A 21,750-nucleotide genomic window follows, 5' to 3' on the forward strand; every position below is an offset into this window, starting at 1 on the left:
CATTTCAGTATCTTGCCCAAGTGTGCCCATGTGCACTGCCTCGGGCTGTAAAAACCACAGCCACATATAACTGCTGGCACCTATTGTCACCTTGAACCTAGAGTGCAGTGGAAGGAAGCTGTTTGAGAATGATCATCTTAAAAAGACATTTAATCCTTTCAAAACAAAGAAACCGTTGAGATGTAGCAGTGAGAGCAGCAGGGCTTTTTTGTCTGTCTGGAAATATTGAAATTAGCAAATCTCAAACTGCAATTAAATGCATAAAGGTTTAATACTGCATGTGTAACGTAGGAGCACGAACAAATATGCTACTTAGAACCTACCTAACTACGACAATGCTGTTTCTTTACATAAAATATTTATACTGAATTGTTTGGCCTTTTCTGTTCTCAGCAGATGACTTTAGGAATAAGAAGCCGACTGGGTCACAGTACTTCAAGGTAAGTAACGTGAGCTATAGTGGAAGAGGATAATGTGGCAACAGGTACATTTCACAACAGTGTTTACTCTACAACATTGACTGTTATTCCAGAGATTCATTTCGGCATTAACCATAAGTGAGAGTGCTTCTCTAGAGTCTAGCTCTTGTCTCCAAAAAGGCTTGTACTGGTTTTGTTTAAATTACCTTAAATGGAAATGGATGGGACTGTGCTTCTGTGCTCATTTGACACCAAGCATGTCCAATATAGGAGTCTGAGTTTGTCAGCGTGTGTGTGTGTGTGAGAGAGAGATAAATAAATATATATGCATATATAGAGAGAGATCAGCAATGCTGATGCTGTGCTGAAAATCAAAACCTTCCCATCATGCAGCAGTCTTCCTCACGCCGGGTCAGCATTGCAGTGATCCCACGCAGCGGTGGAGCAGGGCAGGACATGGTGAGACTAACCCTCGACACAGACACCATGCTCAACATGCATCCACCCACACCCCCACCGACACATACCTGTGCCACTTCTCGTCTTCTTTAGCCCCCAGCACATACCCACGTGCCACATGTAGTGACACAGCCCACTTTATGTGTGCCCATTCATTTCTATTATAAGATAATAGGGAAAATATAGTTATCATTTGTGAAGTATAGTCTAGTTTTGTGTCACGGCTTTAAGTGGGCCAAGTCATTGTGTCTGATGATGATGATGATGATGATGATGATGATAATAATAATACATTTATGTAGCGTCTTTCAGAGTTCTCAAAGACGCTTCATAAAATTGATAAAAGCTCTTGCCTATATGAATGAATGTGAATCATCTTCCATGAAGCTCTTTAATTTACTATTGTGTTTATTTTTGGTGAGACAATTATTTTACTAACTTTAAACTTTTCTAAATGGTTGTATAAAGCATTTGGAATTATATGAGCGTATGAACTATGCAAAAAAAACGACCCTTGCCTGGATTTGCAAAACAATTTCAAATTTAGTTTTATTTCTATTTTATTTACGCAATACCTTAACCTGTCCCTGTAACCTTCTTCCTACAGTCCAGATCCCCGGACTCTGGCGACATGGAAAATGACAAACTATCCAGGAGATCTCCCTGGTATGTATCACACTGACTGCATGCGTTCTGCTCATGTGCACTGATGTGTGCTGTGACTTACATTAGTTTGCACTGTTTATTCACTGGAGAGTGAAAGCAATTGCATTTGTATTGTGGCCTTTGCTGTGCAAAGTCGAACAACAACAATGTGTACAGGAGCCTGCAAGGGTCAAAATCCATTACGATGTGTGCTGTGAAATGACATGGTTTGCAGGAAAGGAAGCAGCGGTCAGCGTCCGCCGCTGAAGCGCTTCATTAGTTCCGGGGGGTGGCACGAAACTGAGGGTTCTAGACACGCTCTGGATGACTCCCCGTTCGTAAATCGGTAAGGTGTGGCCAGCCCTGACTATCAACAGGAGCCATCCACTCAGCTCCTTACCCAAAGCAAGGGGTGGCAAGGCCAGGTTCCGAAAAAAAAACAATAAACATGGTGACATGGCAGCTTCACTTACGGGAACCAGAACGTTTCCTCATCTTTGTGAAAGTAACCAGTGATGCATTGAACCTTATCAGAGATAGATGGATAGATATCACTACTTGCCTTCAAGGTTGCCCATCTTGTATTTTGTAAGGTTACTGGTGAGTCAACTTGCTTAGCCTGGCCATTACCAGCCTGTGACTCCATTTCATTCCGTCTTTCAGTCTGGGCCAACCCAATGCATTTTGGTTTCCGAGATGGGCGGGTGCTTATCTTGAGGTTTAAAATCATTGGAATTCCCTTAACCAATCAGCAACGTTTAGTAAGCATTCGGTAGATTAAACTCTTCCCAAAGCCAGTTGGGAGAAGAGCTACGACGTCCTTTCCAATCATAAAACTTACAAGAAAATACTCTTGTTCTCCTTTTAATTTTCTGATGTTCTCGAGAGTTAAGACAACTTTTCCGATAGCTTTTCGTGTCTTTTCCTCCCAGGCGAGTTTTGCGTCACAGCTCTGAACTGTTCGCTGATTGGTCCTGCAAAATTTTGAGTTCTGGAGACGATTGCCAATGGGGTTGGGCCAGACTGAGTATGAGCTTGAAATCAATTCAGGCGGAAATACGTAGGCTGGTGTCACCAGGCTACAACTTGCTCACCATACTTTGTAATTATCTGATAACAAAGCCAGTTGTGCTCCAAGGCCAGCAGATGTAAAACTTATTTTTTTAAATGTAATGTAAAAGTGAAAAATCAGTTCCTGGATCCAGCCCTTGATCCGAATCCGAGCTCAGCAGCATCACTGGTTACTTCATAGATAAAGTTGAGCTGCCATTTACAAACTGATTTGTGATCAGTTGGAACTGACTTATGCCTTGCCACCCTCATTGGAGATACAGGGGCGCTGTGGCAGGTCTTTGGTCAGTGACGTGTGGCTGTGTGTGACAGGTTTTGCTTCGACACGGACTCAGAGGAGGAGCGCAAGGAGGAGCCGGTGTTGGAGAGGAGGAAATCCAGCCTCACAGAGCTGGGCATCAAACTCACCTCCCTCATTATGCCCCTCAAGATGTTAGTGAGAGCAACACACCGCTCAACTCGCTCTCCCGCTGCCAAGACGCTTCATGAGTTAGAAGTGTGTGTGTGTGTGTGTGTTGGCTCGCTCGCGTGTGAGAGAGAGGAGGAAGTCCAGCCTCAAGGAGCTGGGCAACAAACTCACCTCCGATTTTATGCCCCTCAAGATGTGCAGACCTCCTGCTGCTGTGGTGCTTCACGCATTATAAACGTGTGTGTGTGTCTGTGTGTGAGAGAGATGATAAAATGGGCATATGAGAAATTATGACTAGTGAAACATTGATTGGGGGTGTGTGTGTGTGTGTGAAGCAGTCTACGCTTTGTTTCCATTCAGCCAGTGGCTTTCATCTCTTGCAGCTCTTCTGACAGGGTTGTCCATCTTGCATCTCAGGTGCACTGCAGTGCTGTTGGGGATCACGCGCATTGAGATCGCTTACATCAAACCTACACACAAATCTCTCAATGATCTCCTCTGGGTTTCCATCGCTTTCCTAATATTTCAACCATTACTCTTCCTTTGCGCTAAGGTCTTGCTTTTGCCAGGTCATTCTGAGCACGTAAGCTCCATGTTCGGGGCCTTGTTTCCCCTTAAAGGTGCACTCGACCTCTGCCAATGTGTACATTTACGTGCTACCCCCCAATCACATTCAGTAGTTGTTTAAACAACTTAGTGACCCATGTTAGATTGGTCTCTAAACAAAGTGCCTTCCTCTTTAATTCTATTTTATTTTAATGTTGAAATTCCATAAATAGTCCTGGGTAGAATATGCCAGAGACGTACTGAGTGCACCTTTAACTGCTGAGGACTGATGAGTTATTGCTTTACTGCTCTGCTTCTGCGATTCCACCACGTACTCCACAACACCTCAGATACACTGACACAGACCAACCTCTGACTCTTACTTTTGTTTTTTCTTCTTCCCCCCTCCTTCCTATCACTCCTGTCTTTATGACCCTCCCTATATTCTCCACACCGCTCTCTCTCTCTCTCTCACACACACCATTATCTCCTTTTCCTCTCTTTCTCTCTCTCTCTCCAGCCAAAGCCAGACTCCAAGCCCCACCCCTTCCCAGGACCAGACAGCGCCACCAAGCTCTCCTGAGCCCTGCACCACCACCACCACATCCTCTTCATCCTACTTCTCTGCGTGGCGCCCGGGTCTGACCCGTGGCCTGTGGGTGTGGGTGGCTGTGGTGGTGGTGCTGGCCGGTCTTCTGGCCCTGCTGGCCAGCCTGGTACTGCAGCCCGCGGTGGATGCGGCCCCAGTAGGCACCGGGGACTCCTGGATGACCATCCAGCAGCTGCTGTGGCCCTACACCAGCCTCCGGCACAATGGCCAGCCCCCCGTCTGAGCTGAGCGTCCACAGGGAGAAGGGATGGACAGTTGGGACAGGCATCACTGGGGAGGGGGGAACCGAACAGTGACCCCCCCTGCCCCCAACCTCTTCCCCTGCACTACGAGCTACCTGTGCCGCAATCACTCGTTTGTGTTTTTTAGTTCACCTGCGTGTGTGTGTGTGTGTGTGTGTGTGTTTGATGCACCTGAGCTGCAGCAGCAGTTTTTTCTAACTGCGGCTGTGGCATTGTAACTTGCAACTTGCAACACTTATCTCATCTGTCCTTGTTCCACTCTGTGCTCGTCTGCTCTGGTCTGGTTGGATAAGCTCAACGTTAGCTGCTGCACTGTCCTCTTCCCACCCAAGGAAGGAAATGCTCCCATGGAAACTGACATGCAATACGGACAAATGACTGTGTAGGCTCCCCTGTTGCCTTGTCGACTCGAGCACACAATAGGCGTATTTGTTGCGTGGTGGCTGGGTGAATAACTGAAGTAAGCACCCTCCATTTCTGACCCATACACTGCCTCGTTCTTCTATTATCGGACAGGAAGTTTGGCTGCCTGATATTAAAATAATAACTATTTTATTGATTTATTCTGAATCCAAGTTGGCACTTGGGCTTGACAGGAGAGGCTGCCTTTTAAGTTCATACATTTTTTCATCCACAGACAACTTTTAATAGCAGCTGCTTTTTTAATGCTGCCATTTCCAAGGGGACACTTAATTTATTCTTTTAGCTTTATGTCATTAGATTTAAGAGTGAGAGAAATTTTAAAGACACGTTTTGTCTTTTATTTTATTTTGGTGTTTTTGTTACTGTTTGCACAAAATGGTTTTTATTTGTCCCATGTTCTTGCTGTGTTAATCACTGTTTTGACTTCATACACTTTTGTATGTTCCAAAGAGGGGGAGACAATGGCTTTGCACAATAAAGTAACTCATTGTATTGAGGAGAATAATTCTTCAGTGTCCTATCTGTTTTGGCAGGTGCTCCTAGAAGACACACACACACACACACACACACACACACACACACACACACACTTCCTCTCCCTCTCTTGCACGTGTGAAATGATTTGTTCTTAGTAACCTGAGTGTTTGTGAGAGTCCCTGTATATGTAGCCATAGATGTTTGTGTGCAATGTTTGTGTACAAGTATGGAATGTTAGATGCATGTGTGTGAGCATACGTGCGTGTGCGTGTGTGTGTGTGTGTGTGTGTGTGTGTGTGTGTGTGTGTGTGTTCAGGAGTAGGTGAGCACACGCGTGGCACACAGCAGCCTCTGCACCGTCTCCACGTACAGGTGGTGCGATGCACGCACACGCTCTGACGCCACGGCGCTCAGGCTGTCGCCCATCATGTGCAGGAAGGTGGAGTGGAACTCTGTGTGCGGCGCCAGCTGTGGACTGAAGGTGGCGCTGTGCTCGCTCATGGCCAGATGCTGACTCCGCTGGGCGCCCAGCAGGTACAGGGACCATGCTTCCAGCCTCACTGGCTCTTCCCCCAGGTGCTCACACACCTGGCCAAGGGGAAGGAGGACATGTTAGAAGGAAAACACGCAATTCACACCAAATCCACCATTTCCAAATGATTCTATTTCAATGTTTCATTTTCCGCTTGCATGCGTGTGCGTGCTAGGTTAGAAAAGAGTTCCTGAGAGTGGTGTGAATGAGTAAATCCACAGTGAATGTGTTTTAGTTGGAAGGGAAAAGCATAATTTCGCCATCTTCCAAACATTTCTAGCTTTCCAAACATCAACGTTCTCTGTGTGAGTGTGTGTGTGTATGTGTTTGGGGCTTGAAGGGGTCTCAGAGAAAGTGGAGTGAACTAGTAAATCCAGAGTAAATGAGACCTCACTGATGCATTTCTAACAGTGTCCTCATGCAGCAGAAGCTGGTGAGCTTGACTGTCTGTGTATAGCTCAGAGGGAACTCTAGTGAAAGCTGACTTCTGGGTCACGCTTCCTTGTTGTGCATGTTTTACAAACCCGTCGGTCAAGATCTCTGTGTGTGAGGCCCAGTTCCTCCTACTGACGCTAAATGGGCCTGATCATTCTGCGTCCATTAACCAACTCACTACTTCCTCATTGGCATGTGGGAACTGTTTTTTGTAGTGAGTGAGAGTGTGTGTGTGTGTGTGTGTGTGTGTGTGTGTCGTGTTTCTCAATGTGCTTGCATTTTCATGTATGCAAACTTCAAGCTAGGGTATACATAGCAGGTGCAATTGAGAGGCATACAGTATCTGCCTTCCACATGGGATGAGGATTCATCGGGCCCATTTGGCAGATATAAGAGACTACCAGAGCCTGGTTTACTAATGCCATCAGCATCCATTTCAGATTCAAAACCCTTCTGTGGAGCCTTAACAATTTAGTTTATGCGTCTGTGCCTCTGACAAGGTCCTACTCTCTTTTGTTTTGTTTTCCTGTTTGTGTTTGTTTTCCTGTTTGTGTGCGTGTGTACCTGTTATACCAGGCGTGTGTGTGTGTATATGTACCTGTAATACCAGGTGTGTGTATGTTTGTGTGTGTGTGTGTGTGCGTGTGCCTGTAATACCAGGTGTGTGTGTGTGTACCTGTAATACCAGGTGCTCCTGTCCGCACCGTGAATTCCAACGGCTCCAGGAAAAAGCCACCGCTGAGGAGACCAGAGCCATCTGCTCATAGACTGTATGCTCGATCAGCGGGTCCTAACACACACACACACACACAAACAGAGACAGACAGAGAGAGAGAGAGAGAATCTGAGTGACGCAGATATACACATAGACAGAAAGTCCCAAATAAAGTAGTTTTCCCTTAGTCCTTTCCTTCTGTGTTCTAAAAAGAAAGAGATTGACTGTTTGATTCTGAAAGTGACTTTATCCTGGATTTTTTTTGCAATGAGGATTGTGGGACGCAATCTCGATGCTCTGCGTGTGAACCAGGCGGGGCTCACCTTGGCGTTGACGCTGACGTACTTGTCGGAGTGCTCGTTGGTGAAGATGCCGATACCCGCACGGGTCACGGCCTTCTGCAGCGCCGACACGCTCATCCACTGGCCCAGGATGTGGGTCGGTGTGTTCTCCTGTTCCGTCTGAAGCATGCACTGGTCACCCTGGCAACACGCAATCAATTATAAGCAGGGAATGAAGACATGCAAAACGTGTGTGTGTCCGATCCAAATCCTCTGCGTTTACTTTCACCATTAGTCATTTGGCAGGAAAATGTACCCAACATTAACAGATCTCAAGCACTCAGAGGTTTTATTTTGAAATATTCTATGCTTTGTCAGGGGAACATATAAACTCATTCACACACACAAACTACGCATTAACACCACCAACCCTACTCTAGACTGGAATTAAAGTCATAAAGCCATGCAAAGCTTTTTTTAGTGTACCACACAATTGATCCTATTCACTGTTTTCTGAAATGAGAACACATCACATGAACAGAAGTCCTTCCATGAGTATAGTTGGGTCATGCAAACAACCTGATAAACTTTCACATAAAATTAGCCTTTCGGCTCTTGAAAGCCCCATGCAACAGTGAAGGCATGCAGCGCTCTCTGTGTGTGTTTTCTGTGAATGTGACTAATGGTGGCTCTGTTAATAAGTGCTATTAAAAATAAAAGGTCTGCTTCCCTAGCAACCATAATTAAGCCGATACCTGCTGCTAACACGAAGGTGCTTCAGAGGGACTTGATTAGCTGAATTTCCCAAAAGCACAACACAGCAAACCCTTGAACATCTTAGGTTTTGTAAGACGTTAATTTTATATACCTAACCAAAGAGGGAAAGGCCGTCTGGAAGGCTTTGAGTGAATTCTTCTCTCGCTTGGATTTGCTGAAAATGTAACAGTTTATTACAGCACCATTCTCTTTAATACCTTTTTATCTGACTCCATTTCTTGTCTGACCCCACTCTTTGGGGAGCTCAGTCATAGCTCCCTACTTAGAATGCATATAAATACCGGGTTTGTGTAGGCTGATCTCCAACTCATTTATTTGTACACCTATCGTCTGTAATATGAAATCCTCCCTTACTTTTTAATAACTGGTTTTGTCTCGGACTAATGTCGCTTAGGATAATGCCACAGCTGATTGACATACCCACGGCACAGGCTGTAACTATTCTGGGTAACTAACTCAGAGGTCCTATACTGCTGCTACGGGACCTTACAGCTTGATAGTTGACCTGGTCCAGGGACGGGTGCCTGACTGTAATGCGATCCCGTATAACCATTCAATCTAGAACAGAGGCTGTTCGGTAAACCCTCACTATATAATACCACTAACAGTTCAGTAGAACATGTCTAGCCCAGGTGAGGATAGCCAGTTGCCTCGCAGGTTTACGCTACGCTTTCGGCCACTGTGGGTCTGGAGCCACCTCTAGTTCGACTTCTGTGGAAACACCGTACCTGAGAGTACTTCTCTTAGTTAAGAATTTCTTAAGAGGGCAAAGTGGGTCAGAATATAATAATTTATTATAACAAGCACAAGTTACTTAATTACAGTACATCCAATCAAGTATGAAAATGAAGAACTAAAGCTAACCTAAAGAATACTTAGTCTAAAATACTACACGAAACATAAAAACACTTAAAGAACATGAACATACCTAGCTGCTGCGAAATGACTATACTCACACGTGTGTGAGGGAGATCTGAAGACAGAAGACTCCAAGAGCTTTGTCTGTCTCACCCTTAAGTACCCATTTTCGTCCTGCATCATGTTTCTCAAGATGAGATTCACACATTAACAACCAAATGGAAGGAGTTCTCTCCCCCAAAGGGGCGAAACCCCCTCTATTCAGGGGCATCCTCGCCCTCTCACAGAGGCCAAAATGATCAAGTCTCTGTTAACTATGTTTTCCTTAATATATACAGCTGTAGAACTGAGACCATTTTCCCACTCACATTGAGACCATTAAAATGAGTCCAAACATCATGCAGAAATCACTTTCTAATATCACATTAAGTTTGACCCTCTCATCCTCATTGTCCTGTTCCTAGTTTGACCTCAGCAATTTACACCGAGACAAACAGGAACAGAGATCTGAGATAAGAGTCTCTGTAGGGGGCTGGGAAGATCAACACAACACCAGCCCAACAGGGCACCATAAAACAACCCCCAGCCCCACCAAATGAATTAATTAACAGAGGAACAATGCCATCTGTGATTTTCCACTTCAAAGAGCCATTTACTCCTTACAGTTTCGAGCATGAAAAGTGCACTCTCCTTGATGGTAGTTTTGCAGAGACCAGAGGTGACTTCGACACAGCTTTTTTGGGTTGTTTAGAAAATTTCAAATGCCGTTCAAACTTTAACAATTCCATCCCACGTTTAGTCATTATTTCACCACGTGACCTCCAGATTCTCCTGTGGCCTAACTGGTAGAACCAGGACTAAGTTTAAGGTAATGGGTTAAATATCCAAGGGCCACACACACTGGAGGGAAAATCCACTAATGCAGAAAGAAAAAAACATATTGTGTTAAAACAAATGGCTAAACCTTTTGCACACTACATCACATCTGTCCATGCAGGCTATGTGCTCCTACCTTGATGGTGATGCTGACCTCTATGAGGGCCCCCGTGATGGTGAGCAGGGCCGAGTCCTGGCCCAGGGGCCTCAGCTCCCAGTCCTGGAAGGGCATGTTGGCGTACGAGTCCTGCATGAGTGTGAAGGTGTAGAAGGCGTCCATGCTAAAGGAGAGGCTCCTCGTTGACTCGTCGTACGAGACCTCACTGATGCAGTCAGTCTTCCAGTGCTGGTCTAGAGGGACGTCATGTGCATCAGAAGAACCCATTGGAGAGAAACCAACACAGTGACCGTACGCAATCATTTGTTTTTGGATAATCATGCTGGTAAAGGCATTTCTTCTTGCATGATTACACAACATGACACAAGTGAGTGTGGGGCTCGTAAAAGGATATCCCCAAGGCTGTGATTCAGATGTAGGCATGAGGCCTCTTGTTCAATCACAAATCAATGTTTGATCAGAGCTAATTAATCCCAAAAATGATGGGTTGTTTAAATGACATAATCAAACACACCATTGCTTGATTGTCAGACCTTGTGTAGAGTTAGGTACTGTACGTTGTATCTCCTTGACACAAGCCTCAGTCTGCCTCACCTGTGGGGTCCCAGCGTGCCACATGGGGGTCCTCCAGGAAGATGACGGAGTCAGGCAGCGTGACAGACACCTCGACCGGGGGGCAGGAGAGGGCGATGCTCTCGTCTAGCCTGCCTGAGGTGGAGCTTTGGAGAGGGGTCTGCTCTGAGGGGTAGGGGAACACCTGCAGGCCTGTGTCCAGCAACTGAGGAGGTGAAGGGGGAGAGACAAGTAGTAACAAACTCCCAGTGTCAGAGTGTGGAGCTACGCTTATCATGATGTTTGCGGTATTTCTGTTGTAAAAATGATCTTACAGCAGGGGACACTAAGGCCGAATCTCGATTCTTCTCCTTGCCCCTTTTGCTTAATCTTGTCTTAGTCTTAACCCTAGCACTTGCAAGTGTAAGGGCCAAGGGCTGAGATCTTTCCCCTATGAAATGAGACGCCACTAGGTTTCGGATACGTCATGCGTGACTGTATGAGCTATGAAACTAGCGATTTAAAAAAAGTCTAATGAAGAACATGGTTGCAAATATATATGTATACAACTGTGTAGAGCACGAAACAAGACTGTCGTCATTTTTAAATTAATTATAAGCCAAAAATAGTTACGTGTAGTGTATGTAGCATGATAGCTGGCAAGCTACCATATAAGCCAATGGAGTGGTGGTATACAAGCTAATTGTATCCTAAAAACTACCGTTTGAAAGCTTCAGTCAAGACCGAAAATACTATGCATCGTTCGAGTAGCACATTTCAGATCAAACCGAGTCATTATAAACATATAAAAAGTTGTGTAGATAGCTTTATTCATGTAAAATATTCCTCGCTTCAAGCAGCCATGTTTTTTTGAAAATTCCCGAGCTGGTTTCGCGGTGTGCTCTGGGATAGCCCTTGGAGTTAAGGTAGCTCTCCGATCATCTCAAAAACGAGGGCCATACAGTCCTTAACCTTACCCCTTAATCTTGATCAAGTTGGGTATTGAGACACCACTAGCGCTCACATGAACGCGCAATTTCAAGGGTAAGGGGTAAGATAAGGGGTAAGGGGAAGTATTGAGATTGGGCCTATCTCTCTCCTCCTCTGCTCTTTTAGTATCTACAGAAATGCAACCTATCATGGATGCATACTTATGGCAGGGGTCACTGTCCAATCTCATTCTGATAGTCCATTAATCTTAACGCACTGCACTCCCCGTAGACCATCTCCATACTTAAGCCCACATGGGATTTTTTGGGAATATTCCGGAGGCAGGTTAAAAGGTCCTGTGTTCTCACCTGTCTGATCTCCCAGCCACTGAGCGAGTGAGCCTGAGGTGGCAGGTGGAACACGTCAAAGTAGAAGACTCCACCCAGAGAGGTGAACTGGTGCAGGTCCACCACACTCGCCACCAGGCTGTCATTCGCAGGGTCGAGAGCCAGGGCAGAGGAATCACCCTCGCCTGACCCATAGGAAGACAAGGGGGTGTTTGGTCAACACTGTGTGGTCACTGACATGACTAGACTATATCATTTAATTTCACCTAAACTACGTTAAAGTGTTCAAGTAGCACAACTGATTGATGGGGAAAATTAGCCTAAAAGATTATTAGCTGTGGGTTTAGGTCTCAATACACTTATAAAATATTCTTCCAGTCATTGTGGCTGTCAATGACAGTGCTTAGAGATTAAAAGTATTTTTAAGAGATTACTATCTGGGTTCTGGGTGCTGATCCTCTTTCTCTATCTCTCCCTCTCTCTCTCTATCTCTCCCACTTTCTCTCTCTCTCTCTACTGTTCTCTCTATCTCTCCCTTTCTCTCTATCTCTCCCTCTCTATCTCTCCTGCTCTCTCTATCTCTCCCTCTATCTCTCCCACTTTCTCTCTCTCTCCCTCTCCCTCTATCTCTCCCTCTCTCTCTCTACTGTTCTCTCTATCTCTCCCTCTCTCTCTATCCCCATCTCTCCCTTTCTCTCCATCTCTATCTATCTCTCCCTCTCGCTCTATCTTTCCATCTCTCTCTATCTCTCACCTCTATTTATCTAGGGTTAACCCTAACCCTTACCCTAACCCTCCCTTTATATCTCCCTCTCTCTCTCTCTCTCCCTCTCTATCTATCGATCTATCTATACCTCTCTGGCTCGCTGAGCGCTCACTCACCTGAGTCTACACCCTCCACCATGGTCTCTATCTCCTCGGGGTCATTCCCATCCACTGGCTTCAGTGGAGCGCTCTTTCTGTCGTCTTTCCCAGACTGAATACTGATAGCACTCTGCAACACACACACACACACACGCGCGCACACTTAGGTCACACACCTGAAAATCTGAGACAAAAATGTACTCACACTCAGATACGTGAGCACACACATGCCTGCAAACTCATGTTTTTTGATGCACATAAAGTGTAGAAGTCTAGAAAGTTCCTCCATCCAGTCATTCATTCATTCATTCATTCATTCATGAATCCATCCATATACTGCACACCTTCCTGCCCTCTGATTTCAGTGATAGTACTTCTGCCTCTTCCCCCGGGAGGGCGCTCTCTTTCCCACCCCCCTCCCCCTCTGTTTCCAGGGCAGCAGCGGGGGTGTCAGAGGGCCCCTGAGGCTCCTGGTCGCCCGCGGCAACACTGGCGAAAGAGCTGCGTGAGCGCAGCGCCGTTGGTCGGCTCAGGTGAGACAGGTGGTCGAAGTGCGTGTGCAAGATGCAGACGGCCACGTCGCTCACGGCCAGTTGCTTGGGCAGCCTAAAGCCCAGCTGCACCTCCTGGAAGTCAAATCCTTTAAACCTGAGGAAGACACAGAAAAACCCCACAGGCATAACTATGGTTCATTTCAGCCCTTTAAAGTGTCAATGCATCCAGATGTATTAGATGAAGTGCAGTGCATGTACTGTCAAAGTTCAAATTATCTCTGTTAATGTAATATGTTCAACCTTCATACGTGCACTTGCACTGTGTAAGTCTTCACGCAAGTCTTAAATCAAAAAGTAATGTGTTGTTCTGAGGGCTGTCCAGTTTACAGTGGGTGGAGAAAACTGATGCACCATACACTTTTACGAAAAAACACCTTCTCGTTTCAAGAGAGCACTTTTATTACGTAGAATATACCTAGGGTTCTTTTTCAGGTTGGCCCAAAGACACAAAGTGATGTTCTTCTCTTGGACCACCATCTGCATATTCCCTGTTTCGATGTCTGATTTAGAGTTTGCCAACTGAATGCAGAAAACAAACAAGTAATAACACATTAACACAACTGTGGTGAAATGCTGTGAGCAGAGGATGGATATTTTAGGTGTAAATAGACTGAAGAGCAGTTTGACATGTATAATGTTTCAAAAATATATATGTTTGTTTCAGGAGATATATACTACATCATAAGCCTGTATCAGCCTGGTCATTGTTATGTGCTAATATCTTACACAGAAGATAAAATGTAAGGTGTGAAGACCTGATGAAAACTTGAATGATTGAAATGTTGCAGTCAAATACTTAGAGCATAAGTGTAAAGAAATTGAGTTGTTCCAGTACCTTGAGGATATCTTCAGTGATGAGGTTGTATTTGGTGTGGACCAGCTCCTGGAGTGACAACAGCGTCTCTTTGTACTGGAGCACCTCCTTCGGCTCCGGTAGGTCGGCCAAAAGACCCTCCAGCTCATCAATGAGCTGCAGAAGGAAGATGTCCAATGTTAACTAGGGATGCACCGATCCGCTTTTTTCACCTCCGATACCGATACCGATATCTGAGGTTTAGTATCGGCCGATACCGATCCGATACCGATATAAAAAAAACAGCGCGAAAGTATGGTAACTGTGTGTATGTGTGTGACCACACGTGCGAGAGGGAGAAAAGAGGAGTGCATGACATGAGATCTTGGTGCATTTTTTGCTCATTTGCTACTTAACATCATGTCTAGTCATCACTATCAATTCATAACATAGGATAAAAATAATCACAAATAATGTACGTTCTAACTAGGGCTAGTGTTCATATTAGTTAGCAATCATATATCCGCTAGCGTCAACTTTTACGTTACATTGTAGAGGCTCAACATGGTGACCTGTTAATGCATTTGCTGGTTCTACTCTGTTAAAAGACCCACAATTACCAAAACTGTATTCTTTATCTCTCTTTAATGTGCATTCATCAATTTCCATTACATGACGATGCATGTGATCGTACACATGTGTGTGCCTGCAATGAGAATGGGGACTGCACTGAATTACTTTAGCATGCGTTATTGCTACACGATAACAATTACACAACTAACATTACTCGATACATATAATTGTGGACATTACACTAGGCAACATTAATCTCATTCATAGCTCATCCAGTCAAAATCTTAACAGGATGAACTCATCTTTATTACAGCGAATCAACATCAGAACATAACTAAATCTCCGCTTAGCATGCTAATCGCTACTAATAGCAACCTGCACTCATAATACTCTACCTATCACAGTCGTAACTTCATGAAACCCCTTACATTCATTATGTACGCACACAATGCCTCACATACATGTCGAAAAATGATGATTTAAGCATTGGAAATGTATAAGGCACAACTACTTTGCCACTGATGGGCGACGAACTGAACTTGTCACTATTCACCGAACTTAAATGAGCAGACAGCGTTGCTAGGCAACGTCACTATCAACAGATAGTTTTTCATACACGTTAACGTGCAGGAAGGCTTTTGATGGCTGTTCTTTTGGATTGTCCGCCATCGCGCCACCCTAAATCTTTGAATGTGCGTGTTTCAATATAATAACAGTCCGTTTAAAACAATGATACCGGAGCATGATATGAATTAAACAAAGCCTCGATGTAAATACATAAAATAAACATTAAAAAAAAAAAAAAATTTTTTTTTTTTTTTTTTTTTTTTTTTAAATATGGATCGGCCCATTGTCACCGATACCCGATCTAGAAATTTCTTCAATATCGGTACCGATACCGATACAAATATCGGATCGGTGCATCCCTAATGTTAACATGAAACAGCATGTCTCATGTACGCTATACTACTTGTACTATAGCTAGTGTACTACGTGGACATGCAAGCATGCCTCATAGACGGTCCCTTTTATACTATAGCTACTGTTCTATATAAGCATGCCTCACAGACAGTCCTTATTATACTATAGCTTCTGTCCTATATTAGCATGCCTCACAGACAGTCCCTATTATAGTATAGCTACTGTCCTATATTTGCATGAGCATGTACTGTATGTGTCAGGTACTGTCCCTGTAACATTGTAGTAACTGAGCCATGTTTTCATTAACAAGCATGCCTCATGAGCTCACTATGTTGAAACTAATCAGAGACTTTAATAATTCTACATGTATTATTAAATGCTAAATAAAATTACATGTCATTTTTAAAGCCGGCCTTTTAGTTTTTGGGGGTGTTTTCTTCTTTCATCTATTTTCTACTTTGTCTAACTGATTTTGCATACTGAAATGACTGCATATTGTATTAATTTAAACACAGGTATATTCAATGTTAGTTAAAACAGTGAGATAATGGCGCCAGTGTACAGGCCCCTGGGGTGTAATGCATATGAGCTGCTGGTGGTCAGATGAGGTGTTTTTACCTGCAGCGCCAGGTCACACTGCTGCAGGATCTGTTGGCACTGAGTCTCATGGTCCTCCCGCCACAGTGTGATGTAGGTGTTGATCTCCTGCAGCACCGAGGGGTCTGGGCTGCCATCGCAACGCATGTAACGTTCCCACTGCACACACACGGCAGACGCTTACAAAACTGATATGATCTATATATATGTGTGTGTGTGTGTGTGTGTGTGTGTTTGTGTGTGTGTGTGTGTGTGTGTGTGTGTGACTAAAGGTTTTTAAGGTTATTTCAAATTGTCTTATTTAGATATGTTCACAGGTTTTAGCATAGGTCGCCTAGATGTATAGGAATATACCCAGATAAGTGACAACAGTGTATTCGGAACAATAAAGCACAGTTTCAAAGCAACTGATAGAGTCTGGTGAAGGTACCTTGGCTTTTTCCCTCGATTCAGCTTCCCATTTAGAGACTGCAGTGTGGTTTTCCTCCAGCAGATGGCGCAGTTCATTTAGCTCATCCTCTCTGCGTTCCTTGTCCTGTCAGAGGCCTCACACTAGAATCATTTACACTAACTCAAACCTGCCTCAAACATTGAGCCTCATTTATAAAACGTACTTACGCACAGAATTGATCTTAGACTGTGCGTGCGATCAAATCCACGTCTAAGTACAGATTTATAAAAACCGTCTTCGACGTAGAAAAGGACGTATCTCTACGTCTGGTTTCAGTTTGTGTAAACATTTCCTTGTGGCAATACTGGAGTTCTGCGGGAATTCAGAACTCTCCGAGCGCCGACACGCAGTTTCATCATGATCATAGTCAGTAGTACCACCGTCACCAGCGTTGTTAGAGGATATTGCCAACTGCGCAATAAGGAGGGAAAGGGTTTTTCGTGATCGCGCAGACTTTTTGACACAGGATGATGTATGGCTGATAAGCACGTACCGCTTGCCGAGAGCGTTGTGCCCAAATGGCCTCTCAGAGGCGCACCAGATGTAACAACACGTTCAGGTTTGGTCTGTTCTTGGATTCTTGGCTAAAGGAACGTTCCGACGAGAAATTGGAGACCAGTCAAGCAATCCCCGTCATCATTAAGCAGAATTTCGCCCAATGTTCATCCCAGTATTATCCATATGGCCGCAATTTATTAGATTTCCATACAGTGCCCAGGAACAGCATAATGTGAAAGAGGATTCCCTGCGTAAAACAGGGTTCCCAATGTATTCTCATCCAGATTGCGCACACTCAGACAGTCTAGGAAGCCCACTTCAATACAGCACATGCCCGGGCGCGGTTGGCAGTGGAGCGCAGCAAAGGCATGCTGAAGGGAAGGTGGCGATGGCCGGCGAGGCCCCAATGCTGGAGCAGCATTTGCTGCTGCCGCAGATGCGGCCCCTGGTGCTTCGGAGACGTGTCTACTACATGTCACATACTTTGATTTTGCCATTACGCCACCAGATAGGCTTTCTAACAATGTTTTGGCCCGCATCTGCTCTTCCATCAGCAGAACGTCGATGTCAGCCTCACTATAATTCTACGGTTAAAATGTTTCTTTCTTGCTTGCCGTTGTCAAAGAGTTTGTGCATTGAGGATGCACTCTGTTTGTGCATTGATAATATGCTAATTAGATTAAATAGGGGCGTTTTGAGGGCGGAGGTTCAGTTGCGCACAATTCCACGGTCATCACGAAGGATTGGCGTACACATGTTTTTTTGTGTGTACGTTTGTTTTCTGTGGATCTAACTTACGATCATTTCAGAAAATGACACAAAATGTAGGATGGCTTCTACGCAACTTTTTATAAATGAGGCCCCATAAGTTGTACACACTCAGTTGCTACACTCACATACTAAATATTTGCAGCATTGTATATGAATTATTTTATTCTATTCTTGCCACCTCTGAATATATGCGTGCGTGAAAGTGAATGGACCACACTAATACAACTTTCACACCATCCATGAACCTCAGTACGTTCAGCTATGGAGATTATTCTAGAACAGAAACACGGTGCATGGATCAAACAAATGAACAGTCCAAGTAAGACTAGCCTTTTTAACAGAGAGTGCTTCTCATGTCCTTAGGTATCCACTCAAATGTAACTCTGATGGCCAATGGATGACTGTCACCTTGAGCTCCAGTCTCTCCTGCTCCTCCTGCTCCTGGCGTTGTCTCTCCCTCCTCTCCTGCTCCTCTCGCTCCGCCACCAGACGAGCCTCCTCTGGGTGAAGACACAACCACATGTGCACATGTTACACACACAAACACACACCACATTCACACACTGCGTATAAGCTGCATTATACACACTCAATACAGGGTACAACCCACATTACTGAGATATGTTTTTAAAATGCTATGTCATCCACCATATTATAAGCTCTGTTTCTACAATGTGCCACACAGAATACTTGTCAGTGACATTATATACTCTACACATCATGCACACACTCAAGCAGGACAAAAAAATACACATTCTGTCCACTTGCACCACAATATACTTATGTTTTTGACAACACACACACCAACATTTACATCCCTTAAGGGATTTACATCCGATCAAGGCCTTCCTCACTCCATAAGACACACACACACGAGAAGTATGAAGTCAGTAAGATGTCTGATAATGTAATTATGCAATACACCCTCGGCAGTCAACTGCCCCAGGAGACGTACCCTCTTCTTTCTGTTTGTGCTCATCCTCCTCTCTCTGTAGCTTCTCCCTCTCCGCTTTGCTCAGCTTGCCTCCTTTCTTTTTGGCAGACTATAAAAATAAGTTGTAGATCAGCAACATTTCATGAGAGAGCTGGAATCGAAAGTGCGCTGGCGTGGAAAACTCACGCCTTTGAAGTGATTCTTACGTTACCATCTGGCTAACGTCTGTCAGTTAGTAACTGCATCACAACCAGAAGCATAACTAAAAAAACGACAGCAACGGAAATTGAAATAAATTATTAAGGATCAGAATTTGTGTAGTTAGCTTAAACAGATGCTGACTATCATAGCATAGCTGGTTAAAGATAGATGATAGCTGACAACTTTATGCTGAGTAAATTACAGGTCACTGACTTTCTAGCCTCCGTGGAGTAAGAGACAAAAGTTGCATTACTTTCGCTACTAATAAAAAGAAGGAGGAAGATGAGAATGGTTTGTAAGTACGTTTATATTCTATTTGATATTCTGTTTGACTGCAAGAACTTGTTGAGTGATAGCGTATCTTACCATACTTTTGACTTCTTGCAACTCGGCGTGTGTCTGTTGCTATAGTAACCCTTCACGCAGACAAACAGAAACACTAACTGTTTCGGCTCGTTTCCCTCTTGTCGTTTATTTTTAGATTAAATTTGCATTGGAATTGTATGGTTACAGGAATTATATTGATTCTTTGTTCCTTGTCCAGTCAATCGTACCTTTATTATTTCCAGTATTATCAGTCCAGCTAGGTTACTCTAGTTAAGGAAGGGAAGACATCGGATTGGCTTTTGCTTATGACGTTTAATGTACGCCGCATCACATTGCAAAATAACACCGTTATGTTGACGCTACCCGTAAACATAGAACAGCACCCCTTGTATAGTGTTGTGTATTCTCGGATGAATTTAAGACCCAAAAGGTGAGATTGTGTCCTGTGAAAAAAACTGCCTGGCTATAAGGTAATCCGTCACCAACTTTGTTAATTGCTGCGCATTCATCAGCATTGAACATGAGTTAACAACCTCCGTTAGCTGGCTATCGCTAGCTATGTTGTGGTTTGTTGAGATAACGTTAATGTTATAGCTTGCACTTACACCATTATTTCTATTTAGTCAGTAGTGATATCCAAGAATAAGCAACGTCAAAGGACAGATGCAGTGGAGGAACTGGATTTTGTTCGTGTCGTTCGTTGCCTTCTTGCCCGTAACAGTGTCATTAGCTAGAACAATGTTAAAAATAGCAACGCTAGCCAGACAGCAAACGCGACAGAGTAGCTTCCTAGTAAGAAGGTCACTGTGCAGGTCGTGAACTTCACACAGTCTAGTGCAGTTCTGTTCAGAACAGAGGAAACAAGTAATTGCCCGGGTTCGACAGCGTTGGTTGCCTTCGGAATCAAAAGGCGGTTCTCTTTAATACCTGTTTATTGTTCTCTGTTGCCGTCAGTACATCAGACCCATCCCTAGAGCAGAGACCATGGCCAACCCACTCAGGGGACAAGTGATCAGGTTGTACAAAACTGTAAGTGTCTATCCTAACGCCACAATAAGAAATGTTACAACAATCAGTGTTGCTCTAGTTTTCTTTTTGATTTTAACAGCCCTACGCAATTCTTGCCTCCCACCTTTGAAAGTTGCTGTACCTGGGGCGAGATTACCCTCAAGGCTTTACATTCTTTAGGCAACGTCTGAAGACTGCGTTTATGAAGAACAAAGATGTCACAGACCCAGAGAAGATTAAAAAGCTTCTTGCCCGTGGGGACTTTGTCATTAAGGAAATCGAGGCCCTCTATTTTCTTAGGAAGTACAGGGCAATGAAGAAACGCTACTATGACCCTGAAAACCCTCAACCCTGAGACTGTTTATAAGGCTGATGTAACCTGGCATCAGTATCACTACAAGTCTGTGGCATCCATCCACAAACAGTTTGAAAGTAAACTGTATTCAAATGAGGACTATGCTGTGAGCACTTTGTTACTGAGTAAAGTTGCTGACCGAAGTTCAGCTCTAGCAGAAAGACATTTCCTCCTGACAGAAGAGACTTTAAACATCATGCTGCACTAAGTGCCATATCATGTAATAAGGCCTGCATAAATCGCACTGTTTCTTTTTTATGTATGAATGGTAGTATGTTGACATTCCCTGAACATTGATGGATGTAACAGATTGACAATAAATGTTTTCTTTTTATTCTGATTTTGTTTAAGAAAGAAAGCCTGTTTCTGCCACACAAACATTTACATTTGGTAGTTTAGCAGACACTATTATCCAAAACAACATACAAACGAGAGAACAATCAAGCTTCAAAAACATCAGTTTCTTTTACAATTTTCAATTTCCAATGTTTGTCACAAGATCTCAATGATTGTGTTACGAGATTGTGTCATCATGTAATGGAGGAAAGGCTGGAATTCCAACGAAGGATTTGAGGCAGATGAGAAAAATTGTTTCTGCAGGACAGAGTCGGAGACTCCCCCTGGCATGTACTCTGGGCATTTGTAACTTTGCAGACCGTTTGCATGCACAAAAAAGCTAAATAACGCTGATGGAAAGGGGATGATGGGAAAGCATAAAGCATCGTTATTGTTGCTGCTAGACCACATGGACATCGCATTCTGAAAGACAAATACAGAAGTAAACACTTATTATCACAGTATTTTAGTGTGGGTTCAATTTAGGTGAGCTGGCCTACATCTTTGACCGCTCTCCCTCCAAAAACAGATTTAACGACTGTACTTATATTTATTGTTTATAACACCCACCTACTGTCCGGGTGTCATAATCAGGAGACATGGTGCGGATGTCCAGGGCTTCATACGTATCACAGGCTCCCTGGAGGAAATGGAATAAAAGTGATTTATTATATCATAATTCTGAACTAAAAAAGCTAAATGACAGAACGGTGGAAGAGAAACTGAGGTGCTAAAACAAAATAACATTAAAGTGAACATTTAACACTGATTTTGTGATGTTACGACTTTTCACCCTTCTGACAACAGCGTACTAGCAAAAGGGGAAGTGTTCTGGGCTGAAGTGC

At 44.0% G+C, this 21,750-nt stretch overlaps 3 protein-coding genes across 4 annotated transcripts in view; 2 read left to right on the forward strand and 1 right to left on the reverse strand.

The window, feature by feature from the left end:
• The window catches only part of lrmp (lymphoid-restricted membrane protein), a gene marked incomplete at its 5' end in the record, with an annotated part of 29,718 nt that extends 25,303 nt beyond the window's left edge, over positions 1-4,415 (forward strand). The window contains 6 exons of the mRNA XM_080851708.1: positions 397-440; positions 816-878; positions 1,486-1,544; positions 1,759-1,869; positions 2,907-3,026; positions 4,070-4,415. Of these exons, the coding sequence (XP_080707834.1) occupies positions 397-440; positions 816-878; positions 1,486-1,544; positions 1,759-1,869; positions 2,907-3,026; positions 4,070-4,382 (710 nt within the window). The 3' untranslated portion in view covers positions 4,383-4,415. The remainder of the gene's footprint in view (positions 1-396; positions 441-815; positions 879-1,485; positions 1,545-1,758; positions 1,870-2,906; positions 3,027-4,069) is intronic.
• A 1,198-nt stretch (positions 4,416-5,613) lies between these two features.
• dnai7 (dynein axonemal intermediate chain 7) lies at positions 5,614-19,026 on the reverse strand (the record flags this gene model as incomplete). The annotated part of the gene is made up of 15 exons (XM_080851709.1): positions 5,614-5,889; positions 6,945-7,058; positions 7,307-7,465; positions 9,912-10,126; positions 10,488-10,671; positions 11,744-11,907; positions 12,605-12,716; positions 12,931-13,234; positions 13,556-13,659; positions 13,976-14,110; positions 16,046-16,183; positions 16,455-16,559; positions 18,153-18,244; positions 18,700-18,787; positions 19,021-19,026. 15 exons carry the CDS (start codon positions 19,024-19,026, stop codon positions 5,614-5,616), a joined length of 2,196 nt encoding a protein of 731 aa, XP_080707835.1.
• Positions 19,027-19,530: 504 nt separating this feature from the next.
• Positions 19,531-20,909, forward strand: LOC308375065 (LYR motif-containing protein 5A-like). Of its 2 annotated transcripts, none has more exons than XM_080851106.1 (3): positions 19,531-19,636; positions 20,161-20,235; positions 20,348-20,909. In XM_080851106.1, exons 2-3 carry the CDS (start codon positions 20,191-20,193, stop codon positions 20,567-20,569), a joined length of 267 nt encoding a protein of 88 aa, XP_080707232.1. In that variant the 5' UTR covers positions 19,531-19,636; positions 20,161-20,190; the 3' UTR covers positions 20,570-20,909. The 2 variants fall into 2 exon arrangements, with proteins under 2 accessions (XP_080707232.1, XP_080707231.1); XM_080851105.1 differs by having other exon boundaries at positions 19,539-19,676.
• Positions 20,910-21,750: the final 841 nt, after the last annotated feature.

This window comes from Sprattus sprattus (genome assembly GCF_963457725.1).
Source record: "Sprattus sprattus genome assembly, chromosome: 14".
Classification (NCBI taxonomy): Eukaryota; Metazoa; Chordata; class Actinopteri; order Clupeiformes; family Clupeidae; genus Sprattus; species Sprattus sprattus.